The following is a 19,454-nucleotide window of genomic DNA, read 5'->3' on the forward strand; positions in this document are numbered from 1 at the left end:
TATCTCCCCAGAGTCGCTGCCCAGAACCACAGCTTTCCTTCTTCCACTCAGGATGGAGGAGAGAGGAGACGCCGGCGGGGACCGGGGTGACGTCGGGGGGACAGCCCCACAGCAGGCAGCAAAGCGGTTGAGCTCCTGGCAGTTTGTCCCCGCAGCACACTGGTCGCCGCGCCCCCTGGCGGACGCTGGTCCCCGACGGGCTCCGGACGCGGAGAGGAGTGAGGCGGGCGCGCGTGGGAGGGCGTCCCAAGGGGAGGGGGCGGCGGCCAGTGCAGGTCCGGAGGCGGGAGCCACCGGGTAGGGGGCGGGGGTGAGCCCCGACGGCCAGCCCGTCAGCTCTCGGCTCAGACGGGCGGGAGCCACGGCCCCGCTCGCTGCCCATTGTCTGCGCCCCTGACCGGTGTGCCCTGGTGCCACAGTGCGGCCCGGCGGGGCAGCCTCCTATCGTCACTTCAGCCAGCGCCACAACTATAAGAGGCGGTGCCGCCCGCCGTGGCTGCCTCAGCCCACCAGCTGGGACCGCGAGCCATGCAGCCCGTCGCCCGCCCCCGGGGCTGTTAGAGCCAGACTGCGGACTCTCGCCACAGCCGCCACTGCCGCGTCCAGTCCCACCGCCGCGGGCAGCAGCCAAAGCCGCCCCAACTGCAGCACAGAGCGGGCAAGGCCGGGCAGGCCATGGGGCACTGGGCGCTGCTGCCTGGCTGGGTTTCCGCTACGCTGTTGCTGGCGCTGGCCGCTCTGCCTGCAGCCCTGGCCGCCAACAGCAGTGGCCGATGGTGGTAAGTGAGCTGGTGCGGGGTCGCCACTTGTCTCGGGGCACAGAGCCAGGGGCCAGCCCCATCCAGCTCCCACGCTCTGGGATCCGTCCGCAGACAGGCTCTCTCCAGCGCTCTGACTTCCCTTTGAGACACCGAGGGGCGCTCTGGGGCGGAGCTGCTCCAGAGGATCCAGCTCTGCTTAAGTGGGGTGAATGGTCCGCCCGGTGGCCCACGATACTCCAGCCAGGGAGCCCACTCCCATCTAGCACCGCCCTTCTTCCAAGAGCCCCAACCCGAGCCTCACGGCGGTAGTCACACCACAGGTTTCCCAGCCTCGGGAGAGAAAGGGCAGGCGTGCACTCAGAAAGAAGCCAAGTAGAGGGCGGAACTCCCAAGCATTTCACGCCTTGGGTGGGCATGGATGGCAGGCCAGGGTTTGCTCGCCAGGCTTCCCGGAAGCAGGCTCTGAGAACCAAGGTGAATATCTAGTCTCCAGTTCTCCGTGCCTCTGCTGTCCAGCTCCAGGCGCAGGGCCCCCGAGCAGCCCTAAGATCCCTGGGAACGCAAAACTCTGGGCGCCAAGTCCTTTCACACTAGTGAGCCTGGGAGCGCGGGACTGTTACCTTGCTATTGATCTCCCGCCGCTCTCGCCAGCAAATAGCTCCAGGAAGAGGACAGGGTGGGCATGACCTTTCTGGTTAGGGTGCAGGTCCCCTTCCAGAGCTTGAGCTCCTATCATGCGTCTCACCAGGGGCATCGTGAACGTAGCCTCCTCCACGAACCTGCTGACCGACTCCAAGAGCCTGCAACTGGTTCTCGAGCCCAGTCTGCAGCTGCTGAGCCGCAAACAGCGGCGGCTGATCCGCCAGAACCCGGGGATCCTGCACAGTGTGAGCGGGGGGCTGCAGAGCGCTGTGCGAGAGTGCAAGTGGCAGTTCCGGAACCGCCGCTGGAACTGTCCCACAGCTTCGGGGCCCCACCTCTTCGGCAAGATCGTCAACCGAGGTGGGTACCCAGGAAGGTGACGCTTCCCGGACCAGGGGAACGCAAGGTCACCCCCAGGGCAGGGGCGGGCAAGTGCAGGGAGTATGTCCGGGGCACCTGCAGGGTCACACGATCCACCCGCCAAGAGCTTCATGCCAGCACTAGCTCTGGGCCAGACTCCTTCTACCAGGGGCTTTCAAGCCGTGCACCTCGGGAACGAAGCTAACTTTTCTGAGCCACTGCCCCAGAGAAAGGGAGTTCCGAGTCGTGGACGCTGGCTGGCCACTGCTGTCCCTCAGCCCCTCTCAAAGCTGGTCTCTGCGGGCGTCTCTTACCTCCAGCCCAGCAAGTCTTGCATCGCTGACGAGGGCCGGGCCGAAAGTTTGGGCTGCGGAGAGGTCTTGGCGGTGCAGAATTCTTCCACTCTCCTCTTTCCGGCTTTTCTCTCTGGGGCTGCCCCACTTCCACCGAGAAGCCAGAATGCTCCCTGAGTCTCAGTAACGTGTGATTACAAGCGTGGACGTGGTTGCGTGCCCACGCACTTGCTTTCTCCGTGAGACCAGCTTCCCAACACAGCCGGTCGCCGGGCTTTCAGGAATCTAAGGAAGGATTTGGGGCGTGGGACTCAAGCGTCCCAAGCCCTCCACTGAAGGTGCCTGCTGCACCCCCGCGTGCCCCCTAGCTGATCCCTGCTCCCTTCCCCAACAGGCTGTCGGGAAACAGCATTTATCTTCGCCATCACCTCGGCCGGGGTCACCCATTCGGTGGCGCGCTCCTGCTCGGAGGGCTCCATCGAGTCCTGCACGTGCGACTACCGGCGGCGCGGTCCTGGGGGCCCCGATTGGCACTGGGGGGGCTGCAGCGACAACATCGACTTCGGCCGCCTCTTTGGCCGGGAGTTTGTGGACTCCGGGGAGAAGGGGCGGGACCTGCGCTTCCTCATGAACCTTCACAACAACGAGGCGGGCCGCACGGTGAGCGGGCTTGAGGGTCACCACACCCGAAACGGAATGGCAGGGTTCTCGGAGTCCCTCGCAGAGGCTAACCTCGAACTTGGGAAGTAACGGTCTGTGATAAGGTCAGGGGTTAGGGTAAGGAGCCAGGCTAGGGCGTCCGGAGGGCGCGGAGGCTTGGAAGGAAGCCAGAGAATCAAAGAGATAGTGGCTGACAACAAAGAGGTTAGAAGTCATGTAACCCATAGACTGTATTGCCTACCGCCCCTCCACTGTACAGGTTCAAAAAACCAGGTTGAGAGGCAGAGACATTCGCCGGGTGGAGCAGAGTTGGGCTTAGTGTCCAGATCTCTGCGGGACATTTCGCGCCTCCCTTCCTCTGTGCGCGGCTAGGCCTGGGCCTTTGCTGAGGTTCCGGCGACGTCCGGGAGGGGGCGGTATCTGGGAAGGTGGCCCTGACTCTGACAGTGCCCTGGAACACCCTTTCTTCTCCGTTTCCCCCAGACCGTGTTCTCCGAGATGCGCCAGGAGTGCAAGTGCCACGGGATGTCCGGCTCGTGCACTGTGCGCACGTGCTGGATGCGGCTGCCCACGCTGCGCGCCGTGGGCGACGTGCTGCGGGACCGCTTCGACGGCGCCTCGCGCGTCCTGTACGGCAATCGCGGCAACAACCGTGCCTCGCGGGCGGAACTGCTGCGCCTCGAGCCCGAGGACCCCGCTCACAAGCCTCCCTCCCCCCACGATCTCGTCTACTTCGAGAAATCGCCCAACTTCTGCACGTACAGCGGACGCCTGGGTACGGCGGGCACGGCAGGGCGCGCCTGCAACAGCTCGTCGCCCGCGCTGGATGGCTGCGAGCTGCTCTGCTGTGGCCGGGGCCACCGCACGCGCACGCAGCGCGTCACCGAGCGCTGCAACTGCACCTTCCACTGGTGCTGCCACGTCAGCTGCCGCAACTGCACGCACACTCGCGTACTGCACGAGTGCCTGTGAGGCGCTGCGCGGACTCATCCCCAGGAGCGTTCTCGTCAAGCCCACCCCCAAACAGATTCGCTGGCACCTAAGACCCCGATCCTCGCCCACCCAGCCCCTTCAGCCACACTCCGCGACTCCTACGTATCCGATCATTTCTCCCACCTCCTCCTACCTGGGGACTCCTGAAACCACTTGCCTGGGGCGGCATGAACCCTCTTGCCATCCTGACTGACCTGCCCCGGACCTACCTCCCTCCATCTCCGCGGGAGACCCCTTGTTGCACTGCCCCCTGCTTGGCCAGGAGGTGGGAGAAGGGTTCGTCCCCTCCTCCATCAGCGTCAGCTCCTGGCGCGTAGCTCTGTCTCCTCCACCGCGCCAGCAACCTGCCTGCCTCTCTCCCTCTCCTTTATCCTCCGTTTTTTCCAGGTCCCCACATGCCCTTCCCATTCTCCTGCCAAGGGTGCAGACCCTGAACACACACCTGAGCATCAGGGCCTTTGTCCTCCCCACCTACAGCTGAAGCGGGAGGTTCCAGGGTGAAAGGGCAGCTGTGGTGATGTGGAACATGAGGTTGGGGGACCCCGCAGAAATATCCCCATTCTTCCAGCCTCTGTCGTGGAGCCATTGAACAGCTGCCAGCCATGCCTCCCTCAGCCACCTCCTACCCCCTTCCTGTCCTGCCTCCTCATCAGTGTGTAAATAATTTGCACTGAAACGTGGATAAAAAGCCACAAGTTTGGTTGTTGTAAATAAAACTATTTATTGTGCTGGGTTCCAGCCTGGTTTGCAGAGACCACCCCCACCCAACCCAATCCTCTCCATTCTTCTCTCCTTTTGCCCTCCAGCCTTTTCTGACCCCTCTTTTCCTCTCCCCAATTTCTCAAAGATGCCTTTGCATACCGGAATCAGTATTTCCTTCCACTGTAGCTATTAGTGGCTCCTCGCCCCCACCCATGTAGTATCTTCCTCTGCAGAATAAAATCTCTATTTTTATCAATGACTTGGTGGCTTTTCCTTGAATCCAGAACACACTATTGCTTACCTCCTTTAAACAAATAAGATACACTGTTGGGGAACTGGTTTCCTGACCCTGGAAGAGGACTCTTAGATTCTGTCCCTTGGATGACCCTAATGAGGCCGCTGGGGATCCAGATCTCCAGGAGAACCCGGTCAGGAATCCAAAGATGCTGCAGGGTCCTTCTTCCTCTTTGAACACCAACTGGCTCTGTGACATTAGGCAAGTCCATAACTCCCTCAGTTTCTTCCCTTGCCTAGAGGGGATGAAACAAACAAACTTGGAGCCTGCCTTTCCTATGTAGATGAGCTGTTGTGAAAATCGCTATAACTGAGTGATAGCTATGATGGTGTTCTGAAAAGAAACCAAAGAAGAAAGAGAAAGAGAAACCCCAAACAGAAGGGGTGCTGCTGCTCCTGGTGTAGAGCTTTTGGTCCCCAAAGCCTACCTGGGCCAGCTGTGGTCAGGGTGTTGGGCAATGGGGAAGCCACTCCCCTTCCCAAGACAAGGAAATGCCATATTAGGACGCCAGCTTCCAAACCTTGGGCTAAGTAGGATCCAGGTAACAGGTGACAGGCTCTATTCCTGGACCCCAAAGCTCAGAGATGATGATGGGGTAGAAGAAAGGAGCAGGAGGGTTAGAACTCAAATAGAGGCTAGACTTAAACCAGTGTAACCGAAAGGAAACCCAAGTGTGGTCCATAACCAAACCATGAAGCTAGCCATTTCCATAAAGAGCCCAAATGAGGATTCTGTTACTAACAACACCAGTATGATACCTCTGTGTGCATTTCACCAGATTGGAGGGGAGTACTAATCCTGCCCACAGCCCGAAACCTACCTCTAACTCGAATCCACTCCCTTTCCCTAGGTCTAGGCCCACCCTTAGGCTTAACCTTACTTCAGACAAACACCAACCGCTTCCTAAGCTCTAATGCCTGTCCCTCATCCTAACACGTCTCCCTAGGGGAGGAGCCAAAGAGCAGGGCGGAGCTATGAAGCACCGCACCCCCAAGGGCAACAACTGATCCCAGCCTATACAGAATTTCCTCCTCTCCCCAGAGCTCTTGCTGTTGTTCCTGCCTCCCACCTCTCCCTGGGTGTGTGAACTCTGACCCCTGTTGGCCTTTGGGATATGTGTGGGGGTAGGGAAGTGGAACCAGGAGCTGCTCAACCCTGCAATGACATCCCTTTTCCTTTCTCTCCATCCAGCAAGCTAGCATCAGCTCAGCTCTGATGGGCAGTTGAGGGGGAGGAATAGAAATCTTATTGATCCTGGGTAGAAGGCACCTGACAGGCCTTGGTTTCCAGTAAAGAATGTTCCCTGCAAAGAATGTCCAGTCTATAATCCAACGAGTTATTAGATCCCCCAGATCCCAAAGCACGAAGTTAATGGGCTGCCAGATGCAGGAGGGGGGCTTGGGACCCTGCTAGACAATACCCAGTTTCGGGGAGGAGCAGCAGGGTGGGGAGTCGAAGGGTTCGCGGCTGTACCCAGCCACTCTTGCCTGATTTCTAACTCTAAAAACTAGAATCAGTATCTGCTTTCAGGCCTGGAAGCTGGGAGGCTCTGAGCTGAGCTGACACATAGGAGCTGGATGAAGAGCAAGGGAAAAAGTGAATCCTGCTCTGGTCCCAGCTAGACTTTCAAAAATTCCGTTCCTCTCTCAGCCTCAGTGGCTTTGTCTATTCAACAGGGATGGTTAATGGTACTTAGTCTTCTTCAGGAAGGTGATAAAGTTGAGATGAGATCATGTACGTGAAACCTCGTGTCATTTGAACACTTGCTGACACCTCTTCTGTGCCAGGCATATATGCCAAATGCTGGGGATACAGTGATATATGAGCCATAGAGCCTGCCTGGCTCTAAGGAGAAGTTTACAGTCTGGCCAGGGAATCAAGCACATCAACAGATGTTGTCACGATAATAGGGGCAGCGCAGTGAGGGCTCAGTGAAGTGTAAAGCCCTCTGCACATGCATGAAGTTTAAGGACAGACTCCCATACTCAAGTCCTCAGCATGGAGGCCCTTCACTTACAGGCACTGGGACCTCAAGGGAGGGGGTAGGAAAGTACAGAATGGGGCTGGGCCCTCAAGGGGGCGTGCAACGATAAAAAGGAAACAAGCAAGCAAAAGGGCTGTAGGATCTGCAAAGCACTACATAGGAGCTAATTATTTATTATGATCATCTGTGCCATCCTCACGCCAGGCAGGTAAATCCTGGGGAGGAAATCAGCTGTGCCTAGAGAGAGGCCTCACAAAGGTCTTAGGGCCCAGAGCAGGCTCAGGGGGGTCACCATAGGCTAGTGCTATCAGAAATGGGCCTGATGCCCCAGTTAGCCCTACCTACCCAGGCTACCCTCCTGCCCACCTCTGATCTTCCGGTGGTATCTGAGACTGGCAGGGACCCCGGACACAGGGTCGACCTCAGTGAGTGAGGGAGGCACTTGTCCTGAAATATCCTGGGCGGGGGGAGGGCGGAAAAGCTGAGAGGACTGAGCCTGCACAGTCCCCGGAGGGTCAGCAAGCTGGCACCACACACACCCTGCCACACGCACCCTGGAAAAATCCTGTCAGTGGGGCTGCAAATACCCCAGGGTCTAGCACCCACCCCCCAACCTCAGGCTGGCTCAGTCCTCCTCTCCAGGCCAGAGGGAGAAAAATAACAAAATGAGGAGAAAATAAGCTGTTTGGCTGTGGTGTGAGCAGGAATATCCATGCAGAGCTGCCCACCACTCACCCTTACTCCCTCTTTCCACACCCAGCCAGGGCGCCCAGCATGAGACAGACCACCCCCCTGCCCCCTCCCCCGTCTGGGCTAAAAGCAGACGCTGGTGAGCGAGCAGCAGGTTATAAATATGCCCAGGGAACTGCCGCCAACTCGCTCCCTTGTCATCCCCTGGGAGGGTATAGGGTGGGGTAGCTCCTAGGGAGGAGCCAGGGCTGCCCTGTTCCCTGGGGCCCAGGAGGAAGTGGGGCTTCCAACAGGCTACTGCTTTTTTTTTTTTTTTTTTTTTCCCTTTTCAAAGGGAAGGAGCCACTGCCACTTCATTTTTCCTGGACATTTGCTCATCTGCTCAGAGGTGGGGTCCCCAGCCTCCTTGGGCCATGGCTGGAAGCTCTGAACGAAAGGGCCCAAGTCCATTCACTGTGTGGCACAGTGGAGCCCAGCGCCACTGCTCCTCCTCGCACACAACACCAAAATTCATTCATTCACTCGACAGATATTAACAGAGGGCCTGCTGAATGCCCTGTGCACAAGCATGTCTGCACATACAAGCATATGCCCGTGTATGTACACGCACACAGCAGCCCCTACTCCCGTGCACTCACACCAGCTCCAGCCCCTCCTACAGACTTCTTGGCTTTAACCTGGCAGCCTCATCAGGAAGGGTAAAGCTTCAGGCTCCTGGTCCTGTCTCAGAGCAGGTTGGGCTGGGGAGGGGGGACATTGAGAAGAGGCCCCTAAACATTCCTGCTGCTACCACCTCCCTGATAAATGAGAGGGTCCTTTCTCTCCTCCCTGTCCAATCATCCTACCAATGTAGGTGCCACACAAGGAAGAAAGAGCCACTCTGTAGGATGCTGGGGGGCACCTGCCCAGGCTGCCAGAGCCTCCTGCTTCCCAGCCACTTGCCAAGTAGGTAGCAGGCTGGCCAAGCGGGGGCAGTGCCATCCCGGAAAGCTCCCAGCTCTCCCCCCACCAGAGCCAAACCCCTCCCTTTCCTCTCCACCCTATTAATCCTCGGAAGTGAAGGGGCCGGCCCTGGCGGACCCTCAGCCCTATTGTGGCCCCTCGCCCTCCTCGGCTGGCGTCTAATTAACTCCTCCTGCCCCCGGTTTTGTGCGCCCCCCTTACCCCACCTTGTCGGCCCCGCCCCTCCGCTCGGCCGGCTCCCCCCCACGGACATTCCAGCCAGGCCGGGCTGGTGTGCCAGGGCAACCAAGGCCGGACCGAGGCCTAATCCCCCCGCCGCCTGGCCCGGCTCGGGGAGCCCCACTCACCTCCCCGCTCTCTGGGGGCTGCCCGGCTCTGCTGTGGCGGAGACACACAATCGGGACAAAGGCGCAGCCCCCAGGGGGCTAACTCAGCCTTCACGCCCAGGTTGTGCGGCATTTGGGGAGTTTAATGAATTGTCCATCACGCCTTTCAGGGCCCGCCCGTCAGCCTGGATTAATCTTTGGAGCCCTGGTGGGGTAGGAGACACTAAGCCTGTATTTATTACTCTCCCATTGTCACTAATTGAGGTAATTATCTGTGACTCTGGCCTGGCCAACAATGCGGCATTCACTCCCGGGACCTCGATGGGCCTGGCTCCCACTCTCAGCACCAACCCTCCCTCCTCTCCTCTCCCAAACCCGCCAAGGGCTGAGTGGAGCCCTGGAGCATGATGGGAAAGTGGACAATGTCCCATAATGCTTCACCTCCCCACCAGTATGGAGTTGCAGCCAGGGAGAGGCCTGGTGCCTAGAAAGCAGGCGAGAAAATAAGGCAGCCTGTCTGCGGACAGGTTTGGCTGGCAGAGCCCTCAAGCCAGAGGGGCATGTCTTGAGGTCTTTGGTTTTCTGGACTCTCCAACGCCCCATCTCTGGGTTTCTGGCGCCAGGGTCTCCCAGGGCCCTTCTGTGGATCCACCTTCATGTCCCCGTAGCCTCCAGAGCTCTAGGGTATTAGGAGGCCCCATCCCATACCAGGTGTACTTTAGGGAGGTCCCTAAAGCTTTCAGGGCTGGCAGAGTAGTGTGGGTATGATGGGGGAGGTGGGGAGAAAGAATAGGAAAGGGCCCGTGCGGGAGCTCAGGGGAAGAGGAAGAGGAGCCATCCCAGGAAGGAGCACCCAGGGCTCACGCTAATGTGGCCATGCAGTAACCTTGGGGAGAAACTTGGATTTGAAGGGGTGAGCAGTGCCAGAGAGTAGATTTCACATGGAGATGGCCTCCCAGGTCAAGGGGATTGGCCCTGGGGAACAGGTGTGTGTGTGTCTGTGTGTGTGTAAAAGAGAGAGATAGAGAAAGATAGCAAAGGAAGATTTGGACAGGACTGGATGGTGAGCTCCTGGAGGGCAGAGACTGTGTCTTTGTCACTGTTGTTTTCCAAGAGCCTGACATTGTACCTGGCACATAGTAGATCCTGTCAGATGAATGGATGGGTGAGGCCTGTACTTTCATTGGGGTTAGGATTTGTCGACTCTTCTCTTCCATAGCTGCACGCAGACTCTTCATTCTGCCTCAGGACTTGCTGAAAAGAAGTTCTGACCATCCCCGGACAGTTCTTGAATGGGCACTTCAGCAGCTGCCGGTGTCAAGGGCCTTGGCAGAACTCAGTGCTACAGTTGGAACAGCGCCACCTTGTGGTGCCTCTTGGGAGAGCTCCTGCGAGACCCCAGCAAAGGAAACCGGGTCATCCCTCCAAGCAGGGGGATGGGGGCGGGGGGTGGTCACATCAGGCAGCAGCCACCCCTCCCCCTGTTGACCCTGAATTGCTGTGCCAGTGTTCCTGTGGCACAGTTTTATCATTTGCTCCTTCCTTCTGCCAGCATTTGCTGAGAACCTGCTCCAGGCCAAGCTTGTAGGTGATACGGAGCTAAATTAAAGGCACTACTCTTGAGTAGCTCATGGTCCAGTGGGGAATTCCACAAAAACCCTCTGCCCCTCACCTCTCCATCAGTTCCTCTCACTAAAGCTCAAATGTTTTATCCTTGCTTCCCAGGGACCCTTCATGATTTGTCTCCCACACATCATTCCAGGATCCCATCCCTCTGCAGCTCTGCCTTCCCCAGTGCCTTTGCTCCCAGTGAAATCTGTGCGCTTTCCCACCTCTCTACCTTCACCCACACCCTGGAATGAACCTCTTCCCCATCTCCCCCTGCTGAAATCCACCTCAAAGCTTCCTTCCTCTTGAAGCTCTTCTAATTTCCCTTGGCAAAGTGGCCCTGCCTCCTGAAGCACCTTCTTGGCAGGGCTTTCATTAACAGCACATACTGGCTGTTCCATGGGTGGTGATCTGTGTATGTTATTCATGTTCCTATTGGCTTCTAGCTTTCTGAGGACATGGACTCTGTGTTTTGCTCATCTTGGCATCTCTTGCAACACTGAGCTAGGCACATCATATGCCCTCGTTAAGATAGATGGATGGATGGATAGATGAATGAATGGATAGATGGATAAATGGATGGAAGGATGACAGATGAGTTGGTGGATGAATGGATAAATGGATGCGTGGGATGTATAGATGGACGCATGCATGCATGGACGCATGGATGAATGAACAAAAGGATGGATGCATGCATGCATAGATAGATGGATGGAGGAAGGAAGTCGTCTCTAAAAAAGATTCACAAAAGGCTATGTAGTACCAGGGGCTTCAAGGGAGGGAGGCTACCCCATGCCAGGACACACAGAGGAGAGAAGAGTGTCCAGGCCGAGCTTTCCTTCACTAACAGGTGCACCCTCAGTGACTGGTCTCCCAGAGGCCTGGGTATATTCTGACTCCCCAGTAGTTATAGTTTGGGAGCTGTTCCTTCCGCCATGCTCACGTAGACCCTCTGGAATGTCTTCATCAGCGTATATTATATTGTACTGCCTGCACGGTGATGACTCTGTAGTTTCCTCTTCCACATCCCGTACCCTGTCTCACACACACCCTAGATTTGTGAGCTCCCTGAAGATAGGTAACATGTCTGAGTCTCTTGTGTGTCCCTAGGGCCTGGCATACAGGTTTAATGGGTGTGTGAACAAATGAATAACTGAGTGAATGCCGACTCTCTTCCCCACAGACACATTTTTTTTTTTTTTTTTTTTTGGCGGTACGCGGGCCTCTCACTGTCGTGGCCTCTCCCGTTGGGGAGCACAGGCTCCGGACGCGCAGGCTCAGCGGCCGTGGCTCACGGGCCCAGCCGCTCCGCGGCATGTGGGATCCTCCTGGACCGGGGCACGAACCCGTGTCCCCTGCATCGGCAGGCGGACTCTCAACCGCTGCGCCACCAGGGAAGCCCCCCCACAGACACATTTTGCACACTACCCCTACTATTCATGTTCAGCCATCTTTGCTTGTCCTCTCCTCCTCACACACTTCCACACACGCCAGAGTTATGGCCTGGTTCTTTGTTTCGTTACCCATTTGTGGCCGATCTAGGGAAGTCCCAGGGCTCTCCTGAAAGTCTGAAGGGGGAGGGGGCTCTTAGCTCCTCTTAGGCCATATTAACTGGGACCCATTCAGAAAAGGGCTTCCCTGAGAAGAACCTGGCTATTGGGAGGGTAGGAGCATCCTGTGCTCACCTGAGGGCTGCTGCCCCCCACCTGACCACACCCTCCAGCTTTGCCGCCCCTACTCCTGACCTGTGAGGCTGTCCCAAGGTGGGGGTGGGAGGAGAGAGCTAGTTGTGGCCTCTGTCTTGAGGCTGGCTGGCTGGCAGACACAGCCAGATTTAGAAGTCATTTTCACAGCAGGGAGTCTCCAGCCTTCCACCCACAGGGCCCTGCAGGGCCAGTCTGAGATATGGCTCACCAAGGGCTGGCCCGAGACCTGCACTAGCTCCTCCTCTTCTCCTCTCTCTGCCTTTCTCCCCAGATCTTTAGCAGCTGGTGCTGATTCCACCCTTAGGCAAAGATAAATGGAGTCTTGGTGGGGGTGGGGGCGGCTAGTGCACTGGCATCTTAACCACCCAAATGCTCCCAGTACACCATTCACCTGTTCAAGGGGCTGCTTGTCTCCACCCCAGGGATCCCCTCTCCTCTCCGCCTCTGCTGCCTGTTCCTCCTCTTCCCTTACCTCTACTTCTCTCTTCCCATCTCCTGGCCCTATACCCCAACACTAATGACATAGCCCTAGAGAGAAATAATAATAATTGCTTAACACTTATATATCACTTACTATGTACCGGGCATTGTTCTAAGTGCTTTACATATTGAATCATTTCCTCCTCCCGACAAGCCTATGAAAAAGCACTATTAATAACCTCATTTTATAACTGAGGATACCAAGGCACAGAGAGGTTGAGTAATTGCCCAAGGTCACACAGCTAGTATGAGGTAGGTACAAGATTTAAACCCAGGCTGCCAGGTCCCAGAGTCCGTGTTCTGAACACAACACCACCATAGTTCTCTAACAATGATAGCAGTGTGGGTAAGCTCTTAGAAACTGGCCTCCTGTGTGCTCAGCCTCAAAGAGGCCCAGGCAGCATAGTGGAGCCCACCTCCACAAGGCCAGCCCCTCCACTTTCCCATGCAGCTCACCTCTCCTGCCAGCCCCAGATCCCTGGAGCCCCTGGGCTACAGCAAAGTCCAGGCAGATGCTCTCACCACTGCCCTGGTCTTCCTCAGTCTTCCTCCTAGCCTGAAGTCCATCCTCTTCTCAGGCCCAGAGGTCGAAGGCACACACCCCTCAGCTGGAGCAGGCTCACCCCAGCCTGGCCTCAGTTTTCACTCCTGCCTTTATCTTCCACAACTCCTCTGAATGTATCCTCAACTCCGGTCAAACCAGACCATTTGATAATTTCCTAAACATACCCTGTTTCCCTATATCCCTGCCTCTATTTTTGCTCTCCCCTCTACTTGGAACCCCTTTTCCTGAATTCTATCTCAGATGCCACCTCCTTCATGGAGGCTTTCCTGATCTCATAAAATCCATACAATCTGCCTTGTTTGATTCCTTAGAGTACTTAACACCCACTGCTCAATCTATCATTATTTGTGTGTTTTCCTCTTCACCCCATTGTCAGGCAGGTCTTACTCATCTCTTTCCTGGAGCCCAGCTTAGTGCCTGGTTCCCCTCAGGTGCTCAGTAAATGCTCAGTAGTTATAATCGGTAGAAGTTAGAATTGTAGGTGGAAGGGAGACAGAACTCGGGAACCTTTGATCTCTGCCCAAGGTGAACCCCAATTACTTTACTTCCTCCAGTAAGAGCTAACTTGAAACCTGGCAGTGTGGGTTCCAGGCAGCTTCTGGGATGGAAGGACCTTCCTGGGTGACTGACCAAGTTTCTCCATTTAGGTTCAAAGCCCAAAGAGGACACCCACCCCCGGCCCCATTCCACTGAACCAAGGCCCCGCTTAGGGTCCAGTCCAGCGGCCTCCCTACCCTGCCCCCTCCCCCTCCTGCCCAGCCTCTCCTGGTGCAGGTGGGGAGTGACACTGAGATAATTGGAGACCAAAACTATACGCGGTTTGAGAGCGGGGCTGGGGATCTGAACCCTGAGCCTGAGTTGGAGTTGGCAGGACTCCGTGGGGGTGGGGGGCAGAGGCGGGGCCGAGGGCCGGGCCAGGACTCGGAGACTGAGTCTGAGCGAAGCCCCCGCGCCTGCCGAGTCGGCGGCTAAATTTACCCAGGCTGACTCAGCCCTTGCCCGGAATGGGGGGTGGGGGGAGGGCATCGGGGCAATGGGAAGAGCCAGCGGGGGTGGGGTGGGGGGCAAGGAACAGAGAGTCCGGCCTGGGGGAGACAGGGGTGAGCAGGGAGTTTCCATCCAATAAAGGAGTCTCCTCCACCACCCACCAGGCGGGAAGGAGCGCAGGAGCCCTGGGGAAGGGACACTATGGGGAATGGGTCGGTGAAAGGAAGAAGATGCCAAGGCTGGACAAAGGGAAGATTAGATTTATTGAGCGCCTACTGTGTACCAGGCACTGTGCAAGGCGCTTTACATACATTATCGCATTAAGTCCTCACAACAACCCTGCGAGGTAGGTGCTTATAAACCCCCATTTGACGGATGAGGAAACTGAGGCTCAGGGAGGTGAAGTGATTTGGCCAAGTTCACATGGCTAGTAAATAGAGACAGAAGAGGTGCCCCAGATCGAAGAAAAAAAAAATACTTCAATGTCTGGGTCCCAAGCCGTTTGGTGCGGATATTAGTACAAAGAGGGGCTCCGCGCGCTCCAGAGGTCTGCAAGGCCAGAGGCCTGCTCCCGATCTCGCAAGACTGGAGACAGCAAGGCGGGGGACACGCGCGCAGTAACTTGGGAGCGATTGATTAACTGGCAGTGCCGGGGTTGGAGGGACTCGCGGACTAGCTACCAGGGAAATCCGCGACCTGCGCGCGCCCCGTAGTGGCTACAGCGAGTATCACACCCCACACCTACAGGCTTTTGGGGACCAGCCTCCCTCTTCCTTTCCTGGCTGGTTTCTGGAAGAGGCAGACATGCAAGACATTCTCAGGGTTCTTTCAGATGGGTGATACCACCTGAGTGGGAAATCGTGATAACTATTCAGAGCATCACTAAGGAACACCGGGGAGGAGGAAAAGGGGAAGGCCTAAAAAAGTCCCAAGCTGCTCAGCTCAGACCACCACAAACCAGGGACAGTGACAAGGCCACCACCCTGCACTGCCTTGGGGATCCTACGCCTAAACCTGAGACTGGAATAGGAGCCCTTGCCCACTTACTCGGCTCTTTTGCAAACACTGCACAGTCTCTTGAATTGAGAGTGAATGCAGGTGTCAAAGAAGCCACCCAGGGACGCTCAGACTCTGTTCACTTATTCCTAACTGTCTTGGCTTGTGCAGGGGAGGGGTAGATAAATGCCTCCCCAAGGACTCCAAAACATCCGGGATGGACGTTAGAACTCCCTTGTTTTTCATATTACAGGGCCTGGAGAGGGGAGGTGACTTGCCTAAGGTCACCCAGCAAACCAGTGTCAGAGTTGGGATTGGAAGCCAAAACCTGTGACACCAAAGTGAGTCCTCTTCCTGCTTTGCTGGTGGCTTCTGCCAAGAACCCCTCCTCTTCTGCCAAGGGCCTCTCGGTCACCTGGTCACCTCAGTCCGAAGCCTCTCCATCACCTTCCCCCTCCTGCCCAGAGGCCCTGCCCTGAAGTTGCCCTATGACTATCCCATCCCTGTCCTCCTGCCTTATCCTGCCTAGGCCTCTCTGCTCAGTTCCATGCCTAGTGCATCGGCCCCTTCTGAGACCTTACCCGAGTGCCCTGAAGACCTTACCAAACGTTAAAAGTCTACTGCGCACCCTCATCTCTCCTGAAAAAAAAAAAAAATCATGAATTGACATATGCTCCCTTTCCTTTCATCTGTGCACCTTCTATTTCGCGTATGGGAACGGGTATAGGTAAGAGGTACAAGGAAGTCTGTGAGGAGGAAAGGGGACACAAATACAATAAAGGGCCTCTCACTGTCGCTCCCTATTTCCCTGTGGGGTCCCCTTAGTGTCCCTCGCCCCCGAAGAGGACCTCCTCGGTTCGGCTGAGGACATCTAGAATCTCTCGGATATTGTCGCTCAGCTCGGCTGCCTTCCCGCCTTCCGGGGGCCCGGCCCGCCCGTCCCGCCAGGAGGCGCCCGAGGCTTCTGTGTCGCTTCCATCAGAAGAGCTGCTATGGACGCTGAGCTCCGCAGCTTCGTCGGAGTCGGAGTCCGGGGCGGTGTGGCGGCGGATGCGGGACACGGCTTCCCGCAGGGCCCCGGCATAGGGCCCCGGGGTCCGCACCCAACCCCGGCCTGCGCGCCGCGGGACCGCAGCCACTTCCTCCGAGCCCTCGGCACGGCGCGCGCCTCCCGAAGCCGCTGGGCCTAAGGCTGAGTGCTCTGGACTACCTGGCTGCGTGGGGGCATCCTGCAGGTTTACTTCGCCGACCGGGAGCCCCAAGATGCGGGAGGCGCGCTCCTCCAGTGAGGAGTCCGCGGACTTCCCGCCCTCAGCTTCGAGCCCACGTCCCCCACCGGGCTGCTGTGAAGGGCGACTGCTCAACAGCAGCTTTCGGCAAGGGGAGGGAAGGACCGCGGCCCCCTCTGCCTCCTCCTTGCTGGGCTTCAGTTGGGTGGGGACATTCCCCACAAGTCGCGGCACTCCAGCGGGCAAACGCTGCACATGCTGGGTTCGAGGGGTCGGAACATACTGGGACCGTATCACCACGCAAGTGGCGTCAATGACAAAGACGCCTTCCCCACGAGCCGGGCCACGGGAACTTCGGGGCAGGGTGTGGGGGCGGCGGGTCGCCTTCCAACCCTCCAAGGTCTCGGGTCCGGCCTCCTCTCTGTGACCCAGGGACTCCCTCCATCCCGTGCCTCCCGGAGCCCAGGGTCTGGGGAGGGTCTGGCTATGTCGGGGCGGCTGCTTCTTAACGGAGGGCATCCAGCACTTGGGGAGCCAGCTCTGTTCTCTCCCTTCTCTCCCTTCCCCGGAGCCCTTGGGATGGGGCCTGGACCTGGGAGCAGGACGCGGGGGGCTGGGAGTGGCAGGTGCAGACCCCGCAGGAACTGTCTCCGTGCCTGGGTTCCCAGCAGCTTTGGCTTGGGGATGTCCGTCGCTACCACTCTTCAGGCCAGCAGCAGCCAGCCTCAGGCTTCTCTCCGGGTTCGGCTGAGGACATCTAGAATCTCTCGGATATTGTCGCTCAGCTCGGCTGCCTTCCCGCCTTCCGGGGGCCCGGCCCGCCCGTCCCGCCAGGAGGCGCCCGAGGCTTCTGTGTCGCTTCCATCAGAAGAGCTGCTATGGACGCTGAGCTCCGCAGCTTCGTCGGAGTCGGAGTCCGGGGCGGTGTGGCGGCGGATGCGGGACACGGCTTCCCGCAGGGCCCCGGCATAGGGCCCCGGGGTCCGCACCCAACCCCGGCCTGCGCGCCGCGGGACCGCAGCCACTTCCTCCGAGCCCTCGGCACGGCGCGCGCCTCCCGAAGCCGCTGGGCCTAAGGCTGAGTGCTCTGGACTACCTGGCTGCGTGGGGGCATCCTGCAGGTTTACTTCGCCGACCGGGAGCCCCAAGATGCGGGAGGCGCGCTCCTCCAGTGAGGAGTCCGCGGACTTCCCGCCCTCAGCTTCGAGCCCACGTCCCCCACCGGGCTGCTGTGAAGGGCGACTGCTCAACAGCAGCTTTCGGCAAGGGGAGGGAAGGACCGCGGCCCCCTCTGCCTCCTCCTTGCTGGGCTTCAGTTGGGTGGGGACATTCCCCACAAGTCGCGGCACTCCAGCGGGCAAACGCTGCACATGCTGGGTTCGAGGGGTCGGAACATACTGGGACCGTATCACCACGCAAGTGGCGTCAATGACAAAGACGCCTTCCCCACGAGCCGGGCCACGGGAACTTCGGGGCAGGGTGTGGGGGCGGCGGGTCGCCTTCCAACCCTCCAAGGTCTCGGGTCCGGCCTCCTCTCTGTGACCCAGGGACTCCCTCCATCCCGTGCCTCCCGGAGCCCAGGGTCTGGGGAGGGTCTGGCTATGTCGGGGCGGCTGCTTCTTAACGGAGGGCATCCAGCACTTGGGGAGCCAGCTCTGTTCTCTCCCTTCTCTCCCTTCCCCGGAGCCCTTGGGATGGGGCCTGGACCTGGGAGCAGGACGCGGGGGGCTGGGAGTGGCAGGTGCAGACCCCGCAGGAACTGTCTCCGTGCCTGGGTTCCCAGCAGCTTTGGCTTGGGGATGTCCGTCGCTACCACTCTTCAGGCCAGCAGCAGCCAGCCTCAGGCTTCTCTCCGCGGCCACCTTACCGGACTCCAGCCTTGGCCTGGCTGTTCCACAGCCTGGGGATCCCCCCAGGAGACCCCGGCCCTGACGGAGACCCCAGGCCCCTAGGACGTCCCGGTAGATCCGAGGATCTAGCCTCTTCTTTGTGCACCCTCCCTCTGTCCTGGTCGGAGCAGAGGTTGAAGAGGCGGGCGCCTGCGAGGGCTCGGGTCCTCGCTTAGTCCCCAGGGTCCTGTGGGGGCCTTCGTAAGAGGGTGGAGCCACGTAGGGTGGCGGCCGGTCCCAGCGGCGTCGCGGGGCCATTCCGGCAGCACCTCTCAGCAGCAGGTGAGCTTCGTAGCTGGGGGGCCCTGGCCGCCGACCTCCCCAGGGCCCCGCCCACGCCGCCCCTGGATTGCTCTGCGGCAGCGCGGATGGACGGGGCGGTCGCCCCACGGACCCCAGGCGCTCCGGCCGTGAGGGAGCTGGGAGCCCTGCAGGCTGGGCCACCCGAGGGGCGTTCCGAGGCTCCGGGCGGGGCCGACCGGGGGGACTCCTTCGGGCCCCACCAGCCTTGCGCCTTTTTCGCTCAGTCTCCTTGGCCTCCCGCTCCTGCGATGCCGCTTTCCTTTTCTCTTGCTCCCGGGCTCGGGCCTCGGCCGGGGGCCCCGCCCGCCAGTTGGTCGCCTCCTGCAGCACCCTGGAGGCCCAGGGCCGGCGGGGCGGCGGCTCAGGGGATCCCAGGCGCGGCCCACACCTGGGACAATGAGCAGGAACCCAGGTGAGCAGTTTGTGGGGGAAGGGAGCCGAGGTCCGGGGAGCTGGGAGCGCTGCAGCCCACTTGGGGCCGCCTTGTGGAGGGGAGTGTGTGAGTGTGCGCGCGTGTGCACGTGCGTATATGTTAGGGTTGAAGTCGAAGCGAGACTCCTCACCATCTCTCCATACACACTTTAATAGCGTCTGCCCCATCTCACCTGCCCTTTCTCACGCCCACTCCTGTCCCCCCAAACAAACGGGATGAGTCAAGCCCCAGCCCTCGGGATGGGGTGGGGGGAGGCGTGGGAAAGAGAAGGGGGAACAGCAGCCCTGGCTGGTGCCCACGGGAAGGTCCGGGCCCCAATCCCTGACCCACCACTCTCTTCCCCTTACCCCTCCTTCACTCACGTGCGGCTCTGGGGCCCGCGGGCCCAGTGGCTGGCCTGGAAGTCCATGAGCTGTCGAGGAGGGGCACGGCGACTATAATGACAGGAAATAGTCTTCACTTCTATCACCAGCAGCTTTGATTTCTGCACCCAGAGGCAGCTGCCAGACTCCTCATCCTGGAGCTCCCGGGGGCTATCGGGCCCCTCGGAGAATAGCTGGCCATCCAGCATCCTGCCCCACCCCACCCC

General features: G+C 58.9%; 3 protein-coding genes across 3 annotated transcripts; 1 reads left to right on the forward strand and 2 right to left on the reverse strand.

The window, feature by feature from the left end:
- The first annotated feature begins 477 nt into the window (after window positions 1–477).
- On the forward strand, window positions 478–4,663 carry WNT1 (Wnt family member 1). The gene is made up of 4 exons (XM_007452249.1): window positions 478–779; window positions 1,510–1,763; window positions 2,451–2,716; window positions 3,200–4,663. Exons 1-4 carry the CDS (start codon window positions 676–678, stop codon window positions 3,686–3,688), a joined length of 1,113 nt encoding a protein of 370 aa, XP_007452311.1. The 5' UTR covers window positions 478–675; the 3' UTR covers window positions 3,689–4,663.
- An 11,135-nt stretch (window positions 4,664–15,798) lies between these two features.
- Window positions 15,799–16,972, reverse strand: LOC103078919 (dendrin-like; the record flags this gene model as incomplete). Its single annotated transcript, XM_082930940.1, is given in 2 exon segments — window positions 15,799–15,849; window positions 15,851–16,972. Coding segments are annotated over 2 exon segments (1,173 nt in total), but the record flags the coding sequence as incomplete, so codon positions are not given.
- A 5-nt stretch (window positions 16,973–16,977) lies between these two features.
- Window positions 16,978–19,436, reverse strand: DDN (dendrin; the record flags this gene model as incomplete). The annotated part of the gene is made up of 2 exons (XM_007452348.1): window positions 19,228–19,436; window positions 16,978–18,820 (listed from the first exon to the last, which is right to left on the reverse strand). Coding segments are annotated over exons 1-2 (2,052 nt in total), but the record flags the coding sequence as incomplete, so codon positions are not given.
- Between the last annotated feature and the right edge of the window lie 18 nt (window positions 19,437–19,454).

Source organism: Lipotes vexillifer, unplaced genomic scaffold, assembly GCF_000442215.2.
Source record: "Lipotes vexillifer unplaced genomic scaffold, Lipotes_vexillifer_v1.1 scaffold422, whole genome shotgun sequence".
Classification (NCBI taxonomy): Eukaryota; Metazoa; Chordata; class Mammalia; order Artiodactyla; family Lipotidae; genus Lipotes; species Lipotes vexillifer.

Bases quoted from the DNA above. Each gene is read 5' to 3' on its own strand.
- WNT1 (XM_007452249.1), top strand. From the start codon at position 676: ATGGGGCACTGGGCGCTGCTGCCTGGCTGGGTTTCCGCTACGCTGTTG. The intron at 780-1,509 runs GTAAGTGAGCTG...GCGTCTCACCAG, and splicing joins AACAGCAGTGGCCGATGGTG to GGGCATCGTGAACGTAGCCT. The intron at 2,717-3,199 runs GTGAGCGGGCTT...CGTTTCCCCCAG, and splicing joins ACAACGAGGCGGGCCGCACG to ACCGTGTTCTCCGAGATGCG.